Source organism: Nerophis lumbriciformis, linkage group LG02, assembly GCF_033978685.3.
Source record: "Nerophis lumbriciformis linkage group LG02, RoL_Nlum_v2.1, whole genome shotgun sequence".
Lineage (NCBI taxonomy): Eukaryota > Metazoa > Chordata > Actinopteri > Syngnathiformes > Syngnathidae > Nerophis > Nerophis lumbriciformis.
This window is the reverse complement of record NC_084549.2, coordinates 24,160,716-24,186,656: the sequence shown is the minus strand read 5'-3', so window position 1 is coordinate 24,186,656 and position 25,941 is coordinate 24,160,716. Positions and strand designations below refer to the sequence as shown.

Below are 25,941 nucleotides of genomic sequence, written 5' to 3'. Positions count from 1 at the left end.
GTATGCGTGTCAATATATATGGACTGTCAAAAAGAAAAATATCAGACATATTGTCTATTTGGGTACTGTTTATTATTTTATAACTTTATAGCTGCTGAATGACTTAAGGGGCCTAACCAAACACATTTGATTGTTGTGTTTTGGTGTCTGCTCACATTGTTTTTTTTTAATGATGCTCATTTTTTCTTACATATGAAAAATACTTCTTGCAATATGAATTTTCCAGCGCACACTCCCAGTTAGTGCCAGCATCTCCCAGAGCACATCTTCAAAAGTGGGTTCTGATGTAGATAAGTATGTATATCGTTAGGATCTTATCGATACCAATGTTGATATTTCTTATCTATACTGGTATTAATTGGTACGCATATCAGTAATACTTGTCATTTGTGTAAATAAAGATGTGAAAAAATTATTTTTTTATGAGCATTTTTTACTTGCACAAAAGGTTGTATACCAGCAACATCATGTAAACATCTCACAGCAGAGTGTTTTCTCAAAACCTGCTTTGCAAGTCTTAAAGGGGCTCTATCATGCAAAACCAACTTTTCTTACCTATTGGTAGCTGCTGTTGTGCATTTGGGATCTGCATAAGTCCCCAAATATTTAAATACATGTGTGGAGGCATTGCGGAGATATTTATAAAACAACCTTGCTTCCTTTCTACTTCCTCCAAATTCCCGTTTGGAATGTACACAATTAGTGATATCACCAATTTGCAACATTGTCAGGAGATTATCCATATATGGTATAAATCTACCCAAACTGCCTTGCGCAAGTCCACTTTTTTTAGTGTATGCGTGCGGATCTGTAGAGATGACAAAATGCCCAAGATTTGACTCGAAAAATGAAAATGATTGGTTGTATTACCCAACAAAGGACACTATTCAAACCTCTAGTTTCATCTGAAGAAGTAAGAAATGCCTTGCTAACTTTTGTGTTTCGCTGCAATGTGTCTCCAAACTGTGCAGGGGCCTGATGTATACTTTAGGTCAGTGGTTCTCAACCTTTTTTCAGTGATGTACCCCCTGTGAAAATGTTTTTGAATCAAGTACCCCCCTAATCAGAGCAAAGCATTTTTGTTTGAAAAAAAGAGATAAAGAAGTAAAATACAGCACTATGTCATCAGTTTCTGATTTATTAAATTGTATAACAGTGCAAAATATTGTTTATTTGTAGTGGTCTTTCTTGAACTATTTGGAAAAAATGATATAAAAATAATTAAAAACTTGTTGAAAAATAAACAAGTGATTCAATTATAAATAAAGATTTCTACACATAGAAGTAATCATCAACAAGAAATCTTTAAAGGGGAACATTATCACCAGACCTATGTAAGCGTCAATATATACCTTGATGTTGCAGAAAAAAGACCACATATTTTTTTAACCGATTAGCGAACTCTAAATGGGTGAATTTTGGCGAATTAATTTCTAATATTCGCTCTCGGAGCAATGACGTCACAACGTGGCGTCACATCGGGAAGCAATCCGCCATTTTCTCAAACACCGAGTCAAATCAGCTCTGTTATTTTCCGTTTTTTCGACTGTTTTCCGTACCTTGGAGACATCATGCCTCGTCGGTGTGTTGTCGGAGGGTGTAACAACACGAACAGGGACGGATTTAAGTTGCACCAGTGGCCCAAAGATGCGAAAGTGGCAAGAAATTGGACGTTTGTTCCGCACACTTTACCGACAAAAGCTATGCTACGACAGAGATGGCAAGAATGTGTGGATATCCTGCGACACTCAAAGCAGATGCATTTCCAACGATAAAAGTCAAATAAATCTGCCGCCAGACCCCCATTGAATCTGCCGGAGTGTGTGAGCAATTCAGGGACAAAGGGACTCGGTAGCACGGCAAGCAATGGCCGCAGTTTGTTCCCGCAGACGAGCGAGCTAAAACCCCTATCGACCCTAGCTTCCCTGGCCTGCTGACATCAACTCCAAAACTGGACAGATCAGCTTTCAGGAAAAAAGCGCGGATGAGGGTATGTCTCCAGAATATATTAATTGATGAAAATTGGGCTGTCTGCACTCTCAAAGTGCATGTTGTTGCCAAATGTATTTCGTATGCTGTAAACCTAGTTCATATTTGTTAGTTTCCTTTAATGCCAAACAAACACATACCAATCGTTAATTAGAAGGCGATCGCCGAATTTGTCCTCGCTTTCTCCCGTGTCGCTGGCTGTCGTGTCGTTTTTGTCGGTTTCGTTTGCATACGGTTCAAACCGATATGGCTCAATAGCTTCAGTTTCTTCTTCAATTTCGTTTTCGCTACCTGCCTCCACACTACAACCATCCGTTTCAATACATTCGTAATCTGTTGAATCGCTTAAGCCGCTGAAATCCGAGTCTGAATCCGAGCTAATGTCGCTATAGCTTGCTGTTCTTTCCGCCATGTTTGTTTGTTTTGGCTTCACCATGTGACGTCACAGGAAAATGGACGGGTGGTTAAAATCAGGCATTTTGAAGCTTTTTTTAGGGATATTGCGTGATGGGTAAAATTTTGAAAAAAACTTCGAAAAATATAATAAGCCACTGGGAACTGATTTTTAATGGTTTTAACCATTCTGAAATTGTGATAATGTTCCCCTTTAACATCAATATTTATGGAACATGTCCACAAAACATCTAGCTGTCAACACTGAATATTGCATTGCAATGAATGGAATAGCCTACTTGATTTGATGTTCAGTTTATGAACTTATATTCATATTTTGTTGAAGTGTTATTCAATAAACATATTTATAAAGGATTTTTGAATTGTTGCTATTTTTAGAATATTAAAAAAAAATCTCGCGTACCCCTTGGCATACCTTCAAGTGCCCACAGGGGTACGCGCACCCCCATTTGAGAACCACTGCTTTAGGTCACATGAAAGCAACCTCAGCATTCGGATACGTAATTCATTATGTACTTTTCACACAACTATGAAGAAGTCTGTTAGAAGTCTTACAAAGCCAACAAAAATTCTGAAAGTACCTGCCATGTGAAAGTAGCCTATATGTCTGACATAAACCATACATTTGTCATGACGACAATGTGTTTGTTTCTCTGACAGTACTAAAACTGCTACAGGAAGGTAAGAAGAATGGGGATTCGATTGAGTTCATATTAGTTTGCATCACTCACTAACAATAGAAGAAGATGAATGCGCTATTAGACGTGGTAGCGCTTTGAAGCTAGCTATTAGCTAAGCCGGTGGCTTGCTGCCATAAATCAGCCAACAAAGCAGCAGTCCAGCCCACAAAGCATCGCTCTATAAACATGTATTGTGGGCATACTGACAGCAGCAATGTGATTGCATTGCCTGTGCAGTCAATCATCAGAGCTTTTAGGCAGGTAGCATTCAATCCATTTAGAGCATCGCCTGCTAAAATGGCCTAAATGTAACTAAAGAAATACATAAAAAAAAAATCCAAGTCGAAATAGAGCCCTTTTAGTGGAATAGGAAGCACCTGTTCTCACCCCGAGATTCATCTTCTCGTATCGGCAAGCTGAGAAAGAAGAGTTTTTCATCACTGCAGTCTCACAGTGGCATCGACCAACAGTATTGATCTCAAGTGGATCTTCTTCCACTCTGCTTGGGGAGCCAGATGAGCCTTGTGCACATCGATCGATTCCCCCCCCCCCGCCTCTCTTTATTTTTGTATTCTCTTTCACTCTTTCTCTGGGCTGGGAGAATTATATGTCTGTCATCTTTTGTAGTGAGAATTCCTAAATAATGCTGCAGCCATTCATACAAAGCTGCTCCGAGATGTAATAAAGTACATTGCATTAAATGTCATAACATAGCCTAACAGAGCGCGTGAGCCGCAGCGTAATGAAATGTCCTTCAATGTTGACTTGAGTGTGAGTATTGTTTATGTTTGGCAATGAAAAGTGGTTTGTAATAACTTAATTACTAATTGTTTTATAAGGTTTTAAATCTGGCATGTTTGCATAAATATGTCACATTATTCCGCTTACCTGCCATACTTGAAAACCCCTTTTTTCTTTGAAACAGACTTTTACTGATGGATTCTGATGCGTCATCTATGTTGCTGCTTCTTGATCTTAGCGCTGCTTTCGATACCGTCGATCATAAATTTTTTTAGAGCGTATCAAAACACGTATTGGTATGTCAGTCTTAGCCTTGTCGTGGTTTAACTCTTATCTTACTGACAGGATGCAGTGCGTCTCCCATAATAATGTGACCTCGGACTATGTTAAGGTAACGTGCAGAGTTCCTCAGGGTTCGGTTCTTGGCCCTGCACCCTTTAGTATTTACATGCTGCCGCTAGGCGACATCATACGCAAATACGGTGTTAGCTTTCATTGTTATGCTGATGACACCCAACTCTACATGCCCCTAAAGCTGACCAACACGCCGGATTGTAGTCAGCTGGAGGCGTGTCTTAATGAAATTAAACAATGGATGTCCGCTAACTTCTTGCAACTCAACACTAAGAAAACGGAAATGCTGATTATCGGTCCTGCTAAACACCGACATTTATTTAATAATACCACCTTAACATTTGACAACCAAACAATTACACAAAGCGACTCAGCAAAGAATCTGGGTATTATCTTCGACCCAACTCTATCGTTTGAGTCACACATTCAGAGTGTTACTAAAACGGCCTTCTTTCATCTCCGTAATATCGCTAAAATTCGTTACATTTTGTCCACTAGCAACGCTGAGATCATTATTCATGCGTTCGTTACGTCTCGTCTCGATTACTGTAACGTATTATTTTCGAGTATCCCTATGTCTAGCATTAAAAGATTACAATTGGTACAAAATGCGGCTGCTAGACTTTTGACAAGAACAAGAAAGTTTGATCATATTACGCCTATACTGGCTCACCTGCACTGGCTTCCTGTGCACTTAAGATGTGACTTTAAGGTTTTACTACTTACGTATAAAATACTACACGGTCTAGCTCCATCCTATCTTGCTGATTGTATTGTACCATATGTCCCGGCAAGAAATCTGCGTTCAAAGAAGTCCGGCTTAATAGTGATTCCCAGAGCCCAAAAAAAGTCTGCGGGCTATAGAGCGTTTTCTATTCGGGCTCCAGTACTATGGAATGCCCTCCCGGTAACAGTTAGAGATGCTACCTCAGTAGAAGCATTTAAGTCCCATATTAAAACTCATTTGTATACTCTAGCCTTTGAATAGCCCCCTTTTTTTTTTAGACCAGTTGATCTGCCGTTTCTTTTCTTTTCTCCTCTGCTCCCCCCTATCCCTTGTGGAGGGGGAGACACACAGGTCCGGTGGCCATGGATGCGGTGCTGGCTGTCTGGGGTCGGGACCCGGGGTGGACCGCTCGCCTGTGTATCGGTTGGGAACATCTCTACGCTGCTGACCCGTCTCCGCTCGGGATGGTTTCCTGCTGACCCCACTGTGGACTGGACTCTTACTGTTATGCTGGATCCACTATGGACTGTACTCTCACAATATTATGTTAGACCCACTCGACATCCATTGCATTTGGTCTCCCTAGAGGTGGGGTGTTACCCACATATGCGGTCCTCTCCAAGGTTTCTCATAGTCATTCACATCGACGTCCCACTGGGGTGAGTTTTTCCTTGCCCTTATGTGGGCTCTGTACCGAGGATGTCGTTGTGGCTTGTGCAGCCCTTTGAGACACTTGTGATTTAGGGCTATATAAATAAACATTGATTGATTGATTGATTGATACTGCTGGACTCTAGAAAGAGGTTCCGCACCCTCCGTAGCAGAACCTCAAGGTTCTGTAACAGCTTCTTCCCTCAGGCCATCAGACTCTTGAACGCATCATAATAATCCTGTCAATTCCCCCCCAAAAAATGGATTAACTCGCTGGAATATAAAGACAGTATAACATACATCCATAAACGTGGATGCATAAGCAAAAGTGCAATATATTTATCTATACAGTAATCTATTTATTTATATCTGCACCTTATTGCTTTTATACTGCATTACCACGAGCTAATGCAACAAAATGTCATTCTTATCTGTACTGTAAAGTTAAAATTTAAATGACAATAAAAGGAAGTCTAAGTCTAAGTCTTGATACCGCAATTCTAACCAATTCGAAGCCTGTTGTCTGCTTCAATGAATAAATTGTTGGTGTAACACTGACAAGTCCTAACATTAATTCAAAAACTGATGTGTCACTTACATATGGAACAAAGTGTCCTTTTTATCATGTGTCAGTTTTTTGGTTTTTTTGTTCCCAGTAAATGTGTCATTTCTTTTTAACATATTTGTAATGAGGGAACATGAGTAATCTCATGTGTGAAAGTGCAGAAGCTTCCACGAGATGCCATGCATAATAATAACACTGGGCCAATGAGTAAAAAAAAAAAAAAAAAATCAAAGGAAAGTCATTTGTATGCAGGAAAATGTTGTGTTTTTGTTGAAAGTTCTGGGTCAGCATTTCAACTAAAAATCTATTTTCCCTGAGATGACCACTTGGTCTCAGGTGTCTTTAAATGTGACTTTGTTCTCTCGAAAAGTAGACACTTAACAGATGAGCATACTAATCAAATCTAATCAAATCAACTTTATTTATAAGGGAAGGCTTGTCTTTAATCAAACATTCGTAAAGTTATCTTTTTATGTTTTATTTTTAAAGGATGCACATGCGTGCTTGTTATCCACCACTGTAATCCTTGGGGATGGTCAATGGAGCTGAAAGCATTTAGCTGTCAGTCTTTGGGGTTTCATCTGAATGCTGCAAAGGCAACATCTGGTGTTGATTCAATGTGTCCTGATACCTGTCACATAAAGACACTTCCAGACAAGTTATACTTGGACACGTCGCTTTCTCGTTATAGAATATCACTTAATGAGGGCAAATGTTACTCACAGTTGTAGCCATTATCACTGTATTTGTTCATAAAATATGAGCATTTCTGCAGGGATTCGTTATTGTCTATTTAAAAAGGTACATGCAATGACATTAGTTTAGTGTTGTCCCGATACCAATATTTTGGTACCTGTACCAAAATTATTTCGATACTTTTCAGTACTTTTCTAAATAAAGGGGACCACAAAAAAATTGCATTATTGGCTTTATTTTAACAACAAATCTTAGGGTACATTAAACATTTGTTTCTTATTGCAAGTTTGTCCTTAAATAAAATAGTGAACATACAAGACAACTTGTCTTTTATTAGTAAGTAAACAAACAAAGGCTCCTAATTAGTCAGCTGATGAATGCAGTAACATATTGTATCATTTATTATTCTATTATTTTGTCAACATTATTGAGGACAAGTGGTAGAAAATGAATTATTAATTTACTTGTTCATTTACTGTTAATATCTGCTTACTTATTATTTTAACATGTTCTATCTACACTTCTGTTAAAATGTAATAATCACTTATTCTTCTGTTGTTTGATACTTTACATTGGTTTTGGATGATACCCCAAATTTGGGTATCAATCCGATACCAAGTCGTTACAGGATCATGAATTGGTCATATTCAAAGTCCTCATGTGTCCAGGGACATATTTCCTGAGTTTATATACGTAAAATGAATTTTAAAATAACTAAAGAAAATGTTGTGATGCCAAAAAATATTGACATAATCATAGTATCGACCAGATACGTGCCTGTACTTGGTATCATTACAGTGGATGTTAGGTGTAGATCCACCAATGCCGTTTGTTTACATGTTGACGCCGGTGAGCTACGGTGTGTAGTGAAGCATGTTTAGCTATTCCTCGTCCTGCAGGGATGATACTTGTTTTTTACTTTATTTGTCGCCATGGAGGCGAGGATTAGTGATTTAGAAGTAGATAAAACACTGCAGACGGCGGATGGACTTTAGCCGCTAGCTAGCTAGCCATGTCTTAAAGCATCTCTTCATGAGGGCGTTTCAGTGTTATAACTTCACCTTTATTGTTAGTTTTTAAGCCAAAATGACTCCGTTCTCCCTTTTCTGTCTACACACTGTGTCTGCTTGTAAGTACTCCTTGATTGTGCGCTGCCGAACATGCTCGACGACGAAGCGGGCGTGCGGAACTGGTACGTTTCAGAGGCGGTATAGTACCAAAAATGATTCATTAGTATCGCGGTACTATACTAACACCGGTATACCGTACAACCCTACATTAGATACGTTATTTTTCCACTCATTTCTCTTCTACTTGGTAAAGATAATAATAAAAAAAATCGGTGCAGGCTTCTTCTTAAATGAAAACCACAATAACATTATGATAAATGTGTCATTATCTTTACACTTGGCCTCACAAATAGCTGTTTTGATGAAACAGTAAATATACTTTTGTGAACATGTTTCTTTCATTACGCTTTAATATATATATATATATATATATATATTAATTTATCACAGTGTGTTCAATAATAGTTATGTAAACATATTTTGCAGACATCTCATGCTGTCATGACCCGGGGCACACCAGTGCGCATTTATCTGTGCGCTGCGCTGGGCGCTCCAACAAGCGCGCCGGCGCACGCCACTCCGGCTGAAGCAGGCGGCTGCATTCCATCAGCTCAATCAACACTCTACACACCTGTCGCTGATGAGCTTCCTCGCCTTCTTAAAGGCCTACTGAAATGCAATTTTCTTATTTAAACGGGGATAGCAGGTCCATTCTATGTGTCATACTTGATCATTTCGCGATATTGCCAAATTTTTGCTGAAAGGATTTAGTAGAGAACATCGACGATAAAGTTCGCAACTTTTGGTCGCTGATAAAAAAAGCCTTGCCTGTACCGGAAGTAGCAGACGATATGCGGGTGACGTCACAGGTTGTGGAGCTCCTCACATCTGCACTTTGTTTACAATCATGGCCACGATTTTCCCATTAATTTGAGCGAGGATGAAAGATGTGTGGATGAGGAAAGTGAGAGTGAAGGACTAGAGGGCAGTGGGAGCGATTCAGATAGGGAAGATCCTGTGAGAGGCGGGTGGGACCTGATATTCAGCTGGGAATGACTAAAACAGTAAATAAACACAAGACATATATATACTCAATCCCACAGCCCAAAGTACCGTTCACCTCCCCAAAGTTCATACAGCACATATATTTCCCCAAAGTCCCCAAAGTTACGTACGTGACATGCACATAGCGGCACGCACGTACGGGCAAGCGATCAAATGTTTGGAAGCCGCAGCTGCATGGGTACTCACAGTACCGCGTCTGCGCATCCAACTCAAACCTAACCCTAACCCTAACCCTAACCCTAACCCTAACCCTAACCCTAACCCTAACCCTAACCCGGGGGTGCGTTATCCGGCACAACACCTGCCGCAATACACCGCTTCCCACCTACAGCTTTCTTCTTTGCTGTCTCCATTGTTCATTGAACAAATAACAAAAGATTCACCAACACAAATGTCCAGAATACTGTGGAATTCTGCGATGAAAACAGACGACTTAATAGCTGGCCACCATGCTGCTCCAAAATGTCCTCTACAATCCGTGACGTCACGTGCCGGCGTCATCATACCGAGACGTTTTCAGCAGGATATTTCGCGCAAAATTTAAAATTGTACTTTAGTAAGCTAACCGTATTAGCATGTGTTGCAATGTTAAGATTTCATCATTGATATATAAACTATCAGACTGCGTGGTCGGTAGTGGTGGGTTTCAGTAGGCCTTTAAGCCAGTGCAAACCTGCGTTCCGGGCCAGGACGTAGCGGCCTGTTCAGTACAGTAAGCCGTCATATCAAGCTCTATGCTTTCTCTCTCTCTCTCTCTCTTAGTGTTCTTTCCCCGTCGTGCTCATTGTGTCCCGTGTTGTGTCGTTCCAGCGGCATTCCTCCGTCCCCTGATTGCGAGCTGTGTGTCTCGTCTCCCTGTGTTCCCCTCTGGTTCCCTGGCTGCCCCTTTTGGATCTCGACCTCCCGCCTGGACACGGACCTTTAACGCCTCTCTCCTGCCCCTGACCTCACGCCTGCTCGCGGACCTCCGAGCCTGCCTTGCCCCTCTTGGACTTCCGCCTCTCGCTCAACACTCCTGGTAACACTCCTCAGTTAATTGCTACACATAGTCACGCCATACACATGTTGTATGTCATTTCTTATTGTGTATATTAATAAATATAGAGCTAAACGACATCCCTGCTGTCTGTGCCGTCTTCTTCCCCTGTACCGTAACACACGCATGCTCAAAACTGTACTGAGAATACAATTAAAATGCTGTTGATTTGTTCAACCCTAAGGTTTATTAATATCAGAAATGTAACCAATTGCATGCCTCTGCACTGTTTGACAACATTAGTCATTTAAGGATATTATATAAATGTATTGTTTTGATGTAACAAGCTTAAAAAGCATGTTTTTTCAGTTAGATTCCAGGTTGGATTTTGAGTGTGCTATGTATATTTGTCTTAAGCCCTTGCATCTGTGTAAGCCAGTCAGCTGACTTACTTAACTTACCTTGCGTGACTTGAATCATGAAACAATCATAACAAAAGGAGATGCACAGCAGTGACACACACTGGATGATAAAAAGTGCCCATATGTTCAGCGAAAAGGAATTTAGCTAATTGCTGGATATGTCACGAGGATCAAGCCCTGGCTGGCTATTGTGCACGGAAACAAAGAATCCAAGCGATCAACATCCATTTCATTTGTCATGTGAAGCATTGCACTTCATGTATGAACCTATTAAGAACACTACGTACTGCCCCACTTTACAGCAAAATACAGAACAGGGCAGTTTGCATCTTTGGAAATGGCATCAATTTGATTAAAAAAAAAGTAGACTAATTTAGAAAGAGCCCAGTTGCACCTGTTAGCTTGTGTGCACAGCCTGCAGCCCTGCTTAAGCTGACAGTTTATTGTGATGACAGGAATTAAATACTGCGGGGATGTCTACAAGCACTATTGTGAGTTTTCTGGACTGTTGGGATGAGGATTGCACACAGAAAAAGCTTAAGGAATCTAGTTAGTGTATGTATGCAGCACATAGAACTAACCTATTCTCAAAGGAGGAAACCCAAGCATACCACAGAAGGACATTAAGCACTTTCTTCTGTGTCAGGTTTCTGTTTAAGTACATTGTGCATGTATTTGCACCATCAGTACATTCAGCCATTGTCCCATCTACTGATTTAATACACAAATGAGGACGTATATGTGTGGGACTGCACATTATATAACTGGACTGCGTAGGTTTACGCCACAGGGGCACAACTAACCAAAGCCAGTATTAGAAGCAATGTGCTGCGCATGTCAGGTTTACGCCTTATCAGCACTGTCTTCTTCCTGTGGCTTCCCTTCTGTCACTTCCAAGGCTGTTTTGTTTGCTGCACAAATGCATTCTGTGGGTACATAAATGTCACATGTTTACACTACATTAGGTACACACTTGGATTCTGGAGTTATCAGTACATTAGTCGGCCATTATCGCTGCCATTTTACAGCTTGCTGCACCGACCAGGAGGTCACATGACGGGTATTGTCTATCATCATCAGTGATAAACGCAAAGAGGCTCTCATGCAACCAGTTATATATTTGGGTTCAAAATTAGTTTGGGATGCATGTTTGCTTCCAAAATAGAATGCACATTTTCCCCACATAGTGGCCATATGGTTTATTAACTAAACTCCAGAAGAAGGAGTTAGGCGGAGGCTTATATTTATGAAAAAAAAAATAAAAAATTATATATATATATATATATATATATATATATATATATATATATATATATATATATATATATATATATATATATATATATATACTGTATATATATATATATATATATATATATATATACTGTATATATATATATATATATATATATATATATATATATATATACTGTATATATATATATATATATATATATATATATATATATATATATATATATATCCAAATTATATAAGATCATCTAAAATATTCCGCAGGTATTAAAGAGTACCCATGATGCAGGTAACTTAGTAAAGAGCATCTATGACAATTCTAATCTACAATTAACACACTTCCCTGTGGTCTATGTATTGGATATGCTAAATATAATGTATATATTTTTATATTTATATATTTATATATATATATATATATTTATATATATATATATATATATATATATATATATATATATATATATATATATATATATATATATATATATATATGTATGTATGTATATATATATATATATATATATATATATATATATATATATATATATATATATATACATGATCAGACTGTATATTATTTACCATTTTGTTGTCTCCTCCATTGCCATAGATAGTAGTCACCAAGGCGATTCATTTTTCGAAAAATCCATCTTTTTGTGAAAGTTTATAGGTGAAGAAAAACTCTTGGCACACACTTGAAGCGACTTCTTCCGAGTTGAAGACACATTGCCGCAAAAAAAAGTTGGACAGGCACTTCTTACTTCTTCAGATGAGACTGAAGGATTGAATAGTGTCTTGTGTTGCGTAATAGAGCAACTAAGAGCCTTTTCGTTCTTTGAATCGAATCTTGGGCATTTTGTTGTCTAAACTACAAGATGCGTGTGCATAAACTAAAAATGGCGGACTCGCGCAAGGCAGTCTGGGTAGATGTATACCATATATGGATAATCCGCTGACGATGTTTCCAATTGGTGGCATCACCAATTGCGCACATTGCAAACGGACAGTTTGGTGGAAGTAGATACGAAGGCTTGATTGTTTTATAAATATAAATTATAAATATATCCTTAATGGCTCCACGCTTTGATTTTAAAATTTCGGGACTTATGCAGCTCTTGAATGCACACCAGCAGGTACCAATATGTAAGAAAAGTTGGTTTTACATTACAGGGCCCCTTTAATATTCAAAACTAATGTTACACGACATTGGAGACAAGTCAAACATCAGCATCAGGCGGAAAACGGCCTCAGGCTGAAGCTTGTCCCTTTCGACCGCCCACAAGCTTTCCGGGGCTTTCTTACTGCCAACGTGATAATTAGTCACAGCTCGCAGCAAATAGCGGTCAGATAAGAGCGAGTTGGCCTTCACATAGCAATATGTATCACGAACAAGACAAATACAAATTCAAGAGGAGTCTAGTGCTCACCTCAAATCTAGGTTTGTTGTTGACTAAGTCCTGTGCTAGGGGAATACGAATGCAAATTAAAGCACAAGTGTTTGATATTTCTCGAGGTGCAATGGCTCAAATATCAGTCTTTTGTTCCAGCCTTTTGTTCCAGCAGACATGGTCCGATTCCCAGCCAGGACATACAAGGTAAACATTTAACAAAAACATTATGCAATCATGAAAAAAATAAAAAAAAAGTTATTTAATTATATTTTGTGTATTTCATACAAAACATATATTATTTAACATAGGGATGGGTACCGAATTTGGTACTTTATGCACCGACCAAATTACGCTGGTACTACCAGGTATCGGTGCCACATTTCGATACTTGTGTTGCACATAATGTCACGTCTGGTTGCAGACTGAACACCGGCTCAAGGAAACAAGCACTCAAGCAGCACCCAGGTCCAACTCCATCTAAGAAATGTTGTAATTTTTCAACAACAACAAAGCAAGTATGCCTGGAATAAAATGCTCAAACGTAAAGTAAGGCTACATTTTTCCAAAATGTGCTAGCTTGATGCTAATTTTCATTGGCTTTGCATTGACAGGCTACTGTTTGCATTAGCAATTTTACATGGCGATTTTAACACCTCTATACTCTAGGCCAGGGGTGTCAAACGTACGGCCCGAACAGGTTTTAACCGGCCCGCGGGATGAGTTTGCAAAGTATAAAAATTATCCGAAATTTTTGAATGAAAGAAACATCTGTTGTAAATGTGTCTACTAGATGTCGCAATAGCAATTATTTGTATCTTTGTAGATGATGTTACATATGTAAAAAAAAAAAAAAACCACATGATGTTAGTGCACCAGTTGAGGAAAATGACCAAACTACATAAATAACATCCTGTAATTTGATTTTGATATTATTTTTTTATCTTGATGGATTGAAAATTAACACCAATGAGTTGACTGATGAACATTATCATATACTTTATTCAGAAAGTATACATAACGACAAATAAAGATATAATACTACAAACTGCAACATGTAAATGAAAAAAAAAAAACAACAAGATTATGATTTGTACATTTTCAGAATGTGCTTGTTTTATTTTTAAACAAAGAAAACAATCTAAAGTCGTCTTAATTTTCAAGTTATCGTGCCGTGATATTACCAGTCCGGCCCACTTGGGAATAGATTTTGCTCCATGTGGCCCCCCGATCTAAATTAAGTTTGACACCCCTGCCCTAGGTGAATGTTACAATTAAAACTGCTGGTGTGTAATTGGCACAATACTCACAGCACAATACTTTGTAGGGCACAACATAACACATTCAGCTTCATGGAAACAACTAATGGAAGTGCAACTGCATTGCAAATGAGACTCAAATGTATTAAGAAAACATGATATAACCACTGGACAGCACAGTTGCCATAATATGCTCATTCTTTAATGTTACATTAAAAAATTAAAAAAAATTAACATTTATAAACAAAATACAAAAGTACCGAACATTGTTATCGTTGAGTACCGGTATCGATTCCCAGGTACCAGGAATTTGTACCATATCAGTTCAAATTAGAAGAGTACCTATCCTTAAAGGCCTACTGAAATGCGATGTTCTTATTCAAACGGGGATAGCAGGTCCACTCTATGTGTCATACTTGATCATTTTGCGATATTGCCATATTTTTGCTGAAAGGATTTAGTAGATAACATCGACGATAAAGTTTGCAACTTTTGGTCGCTAATAAAAAAGCCTTGCCTGTACCGGAAGTAGCAGACGATATGCGCGTAACGTCACAGGTTGTGGAGCTCCTCACATCTGCACATTGTTTACAATCATGGCCACCAGCAGCGAGAGCGATTCGGACCGAGAAAGCAACGATTTCCCCATTAATTTGAGGGAGGATGAAAGATTCGCGGATGAGGAAAGTGAGAGTGAAGGACTAGAGGGCAGTGGGAGCGATTCAGATAGGGAAGATGCTGTGAGAGGCGGGTGGGACTTGATATTCAGCTGGGATTGACTAAAACAGTAAATAAACACAAGACAAATATATACTCTATTAGCCACAACACAACCAGGCTTATATTTAATATGCCACAAACTAATAACAAACACCTCCCCCCTCCCGTCCATATAACCCGCCAATACAACTCAAACACCTGCACAACACACTCAATCCCACAGCCCAAAGTACCGTTCACCTCCCCAAAGTTCATACAGCACATATATTTCCCCAAAGTCCCCAAAGTTACATACGTGACATGCACATAGCGGCACGCACTTACGGACAAGCGATCAAATGTTTGGAAGCCGCAGCTGCATGCGTACTCACGGTACCGCGTCTGCGTATCCAACTCAAAGTCCTCCTGGTAAGAGTCTCTGTTGTCCCAGTTCTCCACAGGCCAATGGTAAAGCTTGACTATCATCTTTCGGGAATGTAAACAATGAAACACCGGCTGTGTTATCCGGCACAACACCTGCCGCAATACACCGCTTCCCACCTACAGCTTTCTTCTTTGCTGTCTCCATTGTTCATTGAACAAATTGCAAAAGATTCACCAACACAGATTTCCAGAATACTGTGGAATTTTGCGATGAAAACAGACGACTTAATAGCTGGCCACCATGCTGTCCCAAAATGTCCTCTACAATCCGTGACGTCACGCGCAGCGTCATCATACAGAGACGTTTTCAGCAGGATATTTCGCGCGGAATTTAAAATTGCACTTTAGTAAACTAACCCGGCCGTATTGGCATGTGTTGCAATGTTAAGATTTCATCATTGATATATAAACTATCAGACTGTGTGGTCGGTAGTAGTGGGTTTCAGTAGGCCTTTAACTGAACAGTTAGTTTCCCATTCATATTGCTCCAAAACGTGCATTGAATAATTTCAAACCACGCTCCCTTCAAATTGCATGCCCTGTACACAAGCCAGCTGTGCTCCCACTTGTGAAATCTAAATTTCGTCTCTGAACTCGTCAGTTCACCCTTCAATATCAGTGTACTAGCAATATCAACTTAGTCAATTACAGTGCTTACTTTTTTAAAAGGAGGGAAAAAGAGATGACTATTTAAGGTGGGCGTTATTAAATGATGTGTTCGTAAATAATAAATGATAAATGATAAATGGGTTGTACTTGTATAGCGCTTTTCTACCTTCAAGGTACTCAAAGCGCTTTGACACTACTTCCACATTTACCCATTCACACACACATTCACACACTGATGGAGGGAGCTGCCATGCAAGGCGCTAACCAGCACCCATCAGGAGCAAGGGTGAAGTGTCTTGCTCAGGACACAACGGACATGACGAGTTTGGTACTAGGTGGGGATTGAACCAGGGACCCTCGGGTCGCGCACGGCCATTCTCCCACTGCGCCACGCCGTCCCTTATATAATAATAATAAGTAGTGGTATAAAACCTATATACGTAGTAGTACTGATACTTAAAGGAGGCTGTTTGCAACATTTACACAGATGCCCCGAGGGCGCTAACTTTCACCTGTATTTTACACAGTAAATACATGCACCTGGGGAGAGGCTGATTGGCAACACTAAATTAGCCCTCATGTGTGAATGTGAGTGTGAATGTTGTCTGTGTTGGACCTGCAATGAGGTGGCGACTTGTCCAGGGTGTACCCCGCCTTCTGCCTGAATGCAGCTGGGATAGGCTTCAGCCCACAGGGACAAGCAGTAGAAATGGATGCATGCATGGATGTTCCCCCTTGCCCCCCTTCTTTTTCAGGCGGGCAACATTTTTTATTACATGAACTTAGTAATTTTGAGAAATATTGACAATTTTAAAACAAAACAAACCAACACCGCACACACAAGAACACACCACTCATTTAATTACTGCGTTGCAAGCACTTGACCTAGAAGCACTACCGGGTTTTAGGCGGTGGTCTAGAGTCCCATTAGGCTGTTTATTTACCTGCATCAGTGTAGTTTGCAAGGTTTAGAGGCAAATATATAAGCTATCATTAAAAACATGATTTAAAATGGGATGGGGTGAATTTATAGAGATTTCATCATCGAAGTAGACGTTACTGCTCGCCCCGAACGCACTTACTTCACACTTACAAGGATTTAAAGAAGAAAAGATTGGAGAAACATCATGTCTTTACATCTGAGGGGTCCACAAATTAAGCATTAATCTGTGAAAGACAATATTGGATTTATTCAGGCATCGGTAAGTACCGTATTTGATTGACATTAACGAGTGCCGTGCTGCTGTGATAGTGACGCTAATGAGAAAAAAGGATGAGTTTGTTTGCAGTTGACTTCCTGCTACAAATGTTTGTCTGTCATCTACAATTTATCTCTGCTGTTGTTTTAATTGTGTGAAGTTTATATTTTGTCTCATTGCTTAGTTACATGTCCCTGTTGTTGAGCACTGTTTTGTTTACGACAAAATTTAGCAGTATCAAGTTTCTGTATGCTGTTGAGCCTATATACGAGAGATTTGTTCATCTAGTTCATCAATACCGTTAAGTATATTTTCCTCATGTTAACAAATATCACCAAAGACGCAATGATGTAGAGCAGTGTTTTTCAACCTTTTTTGAGCCAAGGCACATTTTTTGCGTAGAAAAAATTCGGAGGCACACCACCAGCAGAAATCGTTAAAAAAACTAAACTCAGTTGACAATAAAAAGTTGTTGTCGCAATCGTTGGATATGACTTTAAACCATAACTATATCAATATGGCTCTTGTCTCAAAGTAGGTCTACTGTCACATCACGCCATTTTTTGCTGTTTTCCTGTGTGTAGTGTTTTGGTTCTTGTCTTGCGCTCCTATTTCGGTGGCTTTTTCTCTTTTTTTGGTATTTTCCTGTGGCAGTTTCATGTCTTCCTTTGAGTGATATTTCCCGAATCTACTTTGTTTTAGCATTCTAGAATATTTCAGTTGTTTTTATCCTTCTTTGTGGGGACATTGTTGACTGTCATTTCATGTTTGGATGTACATTGTGGACGCCGTCTTTGCTCCACAGTAAGTCTTTGCTGTCGTCCAGCATTCTGTTTTTGTTTACTTAGTAGCCAGTTCAGTTTTAGTTTCGTTCTGCATAGCCTTCCCTAAGCTTCAATGCATTTTCTTAGGGGCACTCACCTTTTGTTTATTTTTGGTTTAAGTATTAGATACCTTTTTACCTGCACGCTGCCTCCCGCTGTTTCCGACATCTACAAAGCAATTAGCTACCGGCTGCCACCTACTGATAGGGAAGGGTATTACACGGTTACTCTGCCGAGCTCTAGACAGCACCGACACTCAACAACAACACATCATTTGCAGACTATAATTACTGGTTTGCAAAAAATATTTTTGACCCACATAGGTGAAATTAGATAATCTCCCACGGCACACCAGACTGCATCTCACGGCACACTAGTGTGCCGCGGCACAGTGGTTGAAAACGACTGATGTAGAGAACGTTCATGTTTTTAAGAGCAGGCTTAAGACCCACCTTTTTGATTTTGCTTTTACCTGATATTAATTATTTTATTGAAGTCAGTTGTATTTTACTTTTTATCCCATTAGTTATGCAAGATTGTATTTAGTAATATGTATTTATTTGTGTGTATATATATATATATATATATATATATATATATATATATATATATATATATATATATATATATATATATATGTATGTGTGGGAAAAAAATCACAAGACTATTTCATCTCTACAGGCCTGTTTCATGAGGGGGTTCCCTCAATCATCAGGAGATTTTTAATGGGAGCATTCACATACCATGGTTTATATAGGGCACAGAGTGGGTGGGTGCAGGCTGGCGTAGGGGCGTGGTGATTGGCTCATGTGTTACCTAGGAGGTGTTTCCGTCTGTGGCGGCATGCTGTTACAATTTCGCTGCGCTTGTTGAGGGATGACAGGTCTGGACGGTGAATAATAAACAGTTTATCTTTCAAGCATAGGTTGCATCTTTTAATACCACTATTGTAAGGTGTGCTGGATGCAAGAATTTGCCATGTTATTGAATATTCAACATTATTGTCTTTGAGGTCCCAAATGTGTTTGCTGAGTTCTGTGGTATTTCGCAGGTTTTGGTTCCTGAAAGAAGCCTTGTGATTGTTCCATCTGGTTTTGAACTCTCCCTCGGTTAATCCTACATATGTGTCGGATGTGTTAATGTCCTTGCGTGTTACCTTAGATTGGTAGACAACTGATGTTTGTAAGCACCCCCCGTTGAGAGGGTAATCAGGTTTCTTTCGACAGTTGCAGCCTTTGTTGGTTTTGGAGTCGCTCTGTCCGGGGGCCGACGGCTCATTTGCAATTGTTTTGTTGTGGTTTGAGATAATTTGTCGTATATTGTTCATACAGCTGTAGCTCAATTTAATGTTGTTCTTGTTGAATACTTTTCTTAGGGTGTTGTCTTTGGGAAAGTGTTTGTCAATCAGATTGAGGAATTTGTGTCCAATGTTAGTTGAGACGTTTTTGCTGTATGGGGGTTGTACCAGATGATGTCGTTTCGTTTTCTGTTCTTTTTTGGTTGGTTTCCTGGCGTGGGTTCATATATATATATATATATATATGGGTGTACTGGAGAGGAGGCTACGCCGGATAGTCGAACCTCGGATTCAGGAGGAACAGTGTGGTTTTCGTCCTGGTCGTGGAACTGTGGACCAGCTCTATACTCTCAGCAGGGTCCTTGAGGGTGCATGGGAGTTTGCCCAACCAGTCTACATGTGTTTTGTGGACTTGGAGAAGGCATTCGACCGTGTCCCTCGGGAAGTCCTGTGGGGAGTGCTCAGGGAGTATGGGGTATCGGACTGTCTGATTGTGGCAGTCCGCTCCCTGTATGCTCAGTGCCAGAGCTTGGTCCGCATTGCCGGCAGAAAGTCGGACCCATTTCCAGTGAGAGTTGGACTCCGCCAAGGCTGCCCTTTGTCACCGATTTTGTTCATAACTTTTATGGACAGAATTTCTAGGCGCAGTCAAGGCGTTGAGGGGATCTGGTTTGGTGGCTGCAGGATTAGGTCTCTGCTTTTTGCAGATGATGTGGTCCTGATGGCTTCATCTGGCCAGGATCTTCAGCTCTCGCTGGATCGGTTCGCAGCCGAGTATGAAGCGACTGGGATGAGAATCAGCACCTCCAAGTCCGAGTGCATGGTTCTCGCCCGGAAAAGGGTGGAGTGCCATCTCCGGGTTGGGGAGGAGATCTTGCCCCAAGTGGAGGAGTTCAAATACCTCGGAGTCTTGTTCACGAGTGAGGGAAGAGTGGATCGTGAGATCGACAGGCGGATCGGTGCGGCGTCTTCAGTAACGCGGACGCTGTATCGATCCGTTGTGGTGAAGAAGGAGCTGAGCCGGAAGGCAAAGCTCTCAATTTACCGGTCGATCTACGTTCCCATCCTCACCTATGGTCATGAGCTTTGGGTTATGACCGAAAGGACAAGATCACAGGTACAAGCGGCCGAAATGAGTTTCCTCCGCCGGGTGGCGGGGCTCTCCCTTAGAGATAGGGTGAGAAGCTCTGCCATCCGGGGGGAGCTCAAAGTAAAGCTGCTGCTCCTCCACATCGAGAGGAGCCAGATGAGGTGGTTCGGGCATCTGGTCAGGATGCCACCCGAACGCCTCCCTAGGGAGGTGTTTAGGGCACGTCCGACCGGTAGGAGGCCGCGGGGAAGACTCAGGACACGTTGGGAAGACTATGTCTCCCGGCTGGCCTGGGAACGCCTCGGGGTCCCACAGGAAGAGCTGGACGAAGTGGCTGGGGAGAGGGAAGTCTGGGCTTCCCTGCTTAGGCTGCTGCCCCCGCGACCCGACCTCGGATAAGCGGAAGAAGATATATATATACACATATATATATATATATATATATGTGTGTATATATATATATAATATATATATATAAATATATATATAATATATATATATATATATATATATATATATATATATATATATATATATATATATATATATATATATATATATAATATATATATAAATATAGAATTTATTTTTATTTTTTTTCTATTAATCTTCATATGTCTCACTTGTATTTTATTATTCACTTTACACATGGTTCCTACTATTTTACAAGTTTTATTATTCTAATTTTTCCAACGTTCCTCAGATGAGCCATCTGCTTCAGGGGTTATCGGCTGTGCTTGTGGGGGCGCTTTTGTGTCAGCGTCCTGGTGGCCATGGTCTGATGACCTCCTGGTGCAGATGGCTCCTGTGATAGTGTTTACTCACGTGGCTCCTCTGTACTCAGCCATGAAATCATTGGTCCATATAGTTGCAGATGTGTGTATGTTGTGTGAGTGTGGTTGTGTTTGGTGTCTGTGTCTGTGCGTACGTATGTGATAATGGGGGATATGGGTCACCGGGGTATTGTTTTTAACTTTGTAAGGCACTTTGTGTTGCATTTCTTTTATGTATGAAAAGCGCTTTATAAATAAAGCTTGATTTGATTTGATGTGGTCATCTGTGTCGAATAAAGCACTTGGCTTTCCTGCACAACAACTAAGCTTTTAGTTTCTGCTATGAAAATCGACAACGAAAACACGCTGCAATGGACCAACAATCACAATATTTATTACTAGGACTTAACATGATGTTCGATATATTTAGGCATAGCAACTACATCATAACGTAAAAGAACACAAATAAACTAATGTGATCGCTTGTCCTTAGTTTAAGCTTAGTTCTGCCCTCAAACATAACTATAGGCTGTAGTAAAAAATAAACATGATTGCATCACAGAAAGTTTCTCAAACACAATCAAATGTTCACACAAACATTTGCTTAAGTTATCGCTCCAGACACGAGCATGGTCCAATTGTATCCCACAAGATGATAAAAGTGATCCCTTGACACACTTTCATAACTTCCCTGACTTTATTCCGTTTATGAAACACTTCTGTTGGGACTCTATAGAAAGGTATTTCCTGTCTGTCGACTTGATCGGAATGCCACAACAAAGTGGCATTTTTAGCTCAAACTTTTCATTTCCTGACGTATCTCTCACTTGATTTAACGCTACGCGCATGCTTGTTGACCAACATATGAATTGCACTGCGACGAAGCAAAGCGGACATGAAGTCATATGCAACCCAGCAATATGCACCAATCACGGTCACGGTGAGCGAGGTGCAGTCACGAGTCCCGGAAATCTAAACCTTTTTTTGTACAAGCCCTGTGTTCTGTATTGTAACTAGTTTTGTTGTGATATTATTGAGAATGTGTTGTAGATTTTAGAGGTGTGAATCTTTGGGCACCTATTGATTCGATCTGATTTTGATTGCTCAGGTGACGAGTACATTCAGAATCGATTCTTGATTCAACACGAGTCTCAATTTACAACAATTCTTGCAATTCCCGTCCATTGCACTGGTCATCCTCACAAAATTTTGTCAAAAAATAAAATGTGCATGTTTTTTCATAAATTCAGGCCCCGTTTCAAAAGTACCAATTTGGCACTAGTATTGATCAAACTGTACTGATCCTTACTTGTACAGCGGTCAATACTGATGTGTCACTTGAAAATAGGCAGTATAATTAAAGTGTTATGGTGTAACAGTTTATCCAATAAACTAACTGATTTAACTTATTGCTTTCTATGGGATTGTTTTTCTTCAACCAGCACTTAAGGTTCTCCCGTAGAGTAATTTGCACGTTCCAATCCGTTAAAAATAATCATTAATACAGAATCTCTATTTTTCTGCACAACCATCTGTGTAACAAGCAGCAACTTTATATAAAGGACAGGAATGAAACTTACCTTAGAACAGGGAAAACAGCCATTTCCATGTGTGCAGAGATGTGAGCGATTACTCTTGTTTGTGTTTTTTGTGGGTACCTTTATCAGTCATCCTAATAGATGCTGCAAGCATGGTCTTGTAGCAGCAGAATAGCAACCCATGACACTGACATATATTATTCACAGTGAGAGACTTACCTTTTTAGATCCTGCTTCACAAGTTATATTCAACATTACACAATATTGACCAATGGCAGACATATATTGTGAGTTTGCAACAAATGCAAAATGCAAATGAAACATGTCAAAGCGCATTTCAACGTGATTCTTAATTGTTAAACCTCACAAACACAAATCCAGACTTCCTTAGATCCAGTAAGCTAGTATTGACTTGCTGTGTTTTGCTCGGTACAACACACACACAAAAAAAATGGAGCTTTACCTTGAATGCTGAGTAGGGATCTTAGAAGCCAAGATTCCCCTCTCTGCCCTGAGGAGGAGAGTCAAATGGCAAAGATCAGACGTCCACTTACCCCACAGGGAGAAGAGGTGAGGATCACAGCCAGGATGGGAGGCCCACTACAGTATGATCCCGTCGCACGCAACCCCAAACCCATTATTTGCAACAACAAAAACATGTTGCCCATCTTGTCGTCACATCCTCGGTTCTCATGCAGCAAGCGTACCAGAGAATTAGCGCGTAAAGCAAAAGCTGCACCTACCTTGAAGTGCCACTGACCTCAACTAAAGTACATTATTGGCTATGTAAATGAACACAGAGAGGGGGGAAGTACCTTTACTTTTACCTATGAGATTTGATGAGATGGTCCACAGTGAAAGCAAGTTCCAAACACAATAAAGGAGAACAGAAAGAGAGGAGGAGACACCAATGAGAACAATGTAGGATAAGGAAGGGATAAAGAGGCTTGATAGTTGCACATTCTTCATATGCAAATAAAGACATGACTACAAATGGAACAATGAATGAAGTAAACAAAGATGAGGGAGCCAAAATGAATCAATCCATTACTGTAGATTGATGTTAATGCATGCATTAGATAAGATAGATAGTACTTTATTATACACTATATTGCCAGAAGTATTTGGCCACCCATCCAAATAATGAGAATCAGGTGTCCTAATCACTTGTCCCGGCCACAGGTGTAAAAAATCAAGCACTTAGGCATGGAGACTGTTTCTACAAACATTTGTGAAAGAATGGGCCGCTCTCAGGAGCTCAGTGATTTCCAGCGTGGAACTGTCATAGGATGCAACCTGTGCAACAAATCCAATCGTGAAATTTCCTCGCTCGTAAACATTCCAAAGTTAACTGTCGGCTTTATTATAGGAAAATGGAAGAGTTTGGGAACAACAGCAACTCAGCCACCAAGTGGTAGGCCACGTAAACTAACAGAGAGGGGTCGGCGGATGCTGAAGCGCATAGTGCAAAGACTTTCTGCACAGTCAGTTGCTACTGAGCTCCAAACTTCATGTGACCTTCCAATTAGCCCACGCACAGTACGCAGAGAGCTTCATGGAATGGGTTTGCAAGGCCAAGCAGCTTCATCGAAGCCATACATCACCAAGTCCAATGCAAAGCGTCGGATGCAGTGGTGTAAAGCACGTCGCCACTGGACTCTAGAGCAGTGGAGACGCCTTCTCTGGACTGATGAATAACACTTTTCCATCTGGCAATCTGATGGACCAGTCTGGGTTTGGAGGTTGCCAGGAGGACGGTACATTTCGGACTGCATTGTGCCGAGTGTGAAATTTGGTGGAGGAGGAATTATGGTGTGGGGTTGTTTTTCAGGAGTTGGGCTTGGCTCCTTAGTTCCAGTGAAAGGAACTCTGAATGCTCCAGGATACCAAAACATTTTGGACAATTCCATGGGATGGCACTTCAAGTTCATACATGAGTCAAGGCAGGTGGCCAAATACTTTTGGCAATATAGTGTATCTTTAAAATATCCCCTCTCTAATACATTACTCAAGCACAGGGGAAGGGAACCTAGTGCCCTCAATAATATTTGATCAGGTACTGTTATAAGCCCAAACTGCTCAAAATTCTAAATAAAAAATGATAGTTTCAATTGGTACATCATATTTGCTTTTATAAAAATAGGCTCTTCGACGATTTTAAATAGAAAAAAAAAGGTTACCGACCCCTGCTTCAGAACATTTAAATTTAAAGAAGACACAGGACAAATTGAATGAAAAGACATAACCTAACCAGAGCAGCAAGTCAAGAAGCCAATTGAGCCCATAAAGAGGAGTCGCCAACCATAATTAACACCAACTGGGTCATTCTAATGAAGGACCGCATTAGTGGTGTTCATCTTTGTGCTGGAGTCACACACACACACTTTTCAAATCACAATGACAGCATTAGGGACAATGAAGGGAAGGCGGGAATAGGGAACAGAGCTCATACCTTGGTCGCCCATCATCAGGTGTGCCAGACCTTAAAGGAAAACAAGAGCATAGTCAGCAGAGAACAAGGGATCATGGGAAGTTGTGTAAAAAAACAGACACACGGGCATCTCTTCGTAAGATGTCTGTGTTACTGGAAGGAGAGGGATCAGGAAGAGTGGGAAGGAGAGGAAGAGGAGAGTACACACACGGGGTCAAGCCGGATGAGCATTCGGAGTTGCAATGCGTCATCGGCCACTTACTCATTCAGACATCTTCATTCATGTTTCATCTCTGATTAAAAATGCACAGATGTCCACCCTGAGAGTAAAGCGGTAAGGACCTGCTATAAATATAACCGAGTCACCCATGTATCAGACACACATCGTAAAAATATATGAACACTTTTGTCAAGGCAATGCACACAAAGCCTGAACTAAAATAGGAATTTTAAGAGTGCCTACCAAGGTCATAGCAATAATATTGTAGTGTTTCAAAGACCACATTTCCTCCATTGACACACATCATTCCCTATAGGTGTTATACACATCAAACAGTCAAAACATGTCCCTTCCTCAAAGGGGTCATATTATGATTTTTTTTGTCCTACATTTAAAACACTTCCTTGTGGTCGACATACCATGTAATGGTGGTTCTTTGGTCAAAATGTTGCATAGATTACAAATCAATGAACACAATACGGTTTAGCAGTCTTACAACCATGCTGAAGACGGAACTTTGCCAGAGCGCTTGCACTTGTTTACTGTAACAGTGCTGTTTCGTT

At 40.2% G+C, this 25,941-nt stretch overlaps 1 protein-coding gene across 19 annotated transcripts in view; it reads right to left on the bottom strand.

Moving 5' to 3' along the window:
* The window catches only part of LOC133605783 (neurexin-1a-like), a 670,433-nt gene that overhangs the window by 589,988 nt on the left and 54,504 nt on the right, over positions 1 to 25,941 (bottom strand). For 10 of the 19 annotated variants that reach the window (XM_061959083.1, XM_061959095.1, XM_061959164.1 and 7 more), the window contains 2 exons: positions 25,180 to 25,209; positions 23,191 to 23,238 (listed from right to left, as the gene is read on the bottom strand). In XM_061959083.1, coding sequence (XP_061815067.1) covers positions 23,191 to 23,238; positions 25,180 to 25,209 — 78 coding nt within the window. The remainder of the gene's footprint in view (positions 1 to 23,190; positions 23,239 to 25,179; positions 25,210 to 25,941) is intronic. The other 9 variants (XM_061959137.1, XM_061959144.1, XM_061959155.1 and 6 more) reach the window with 2 other exon arrangements.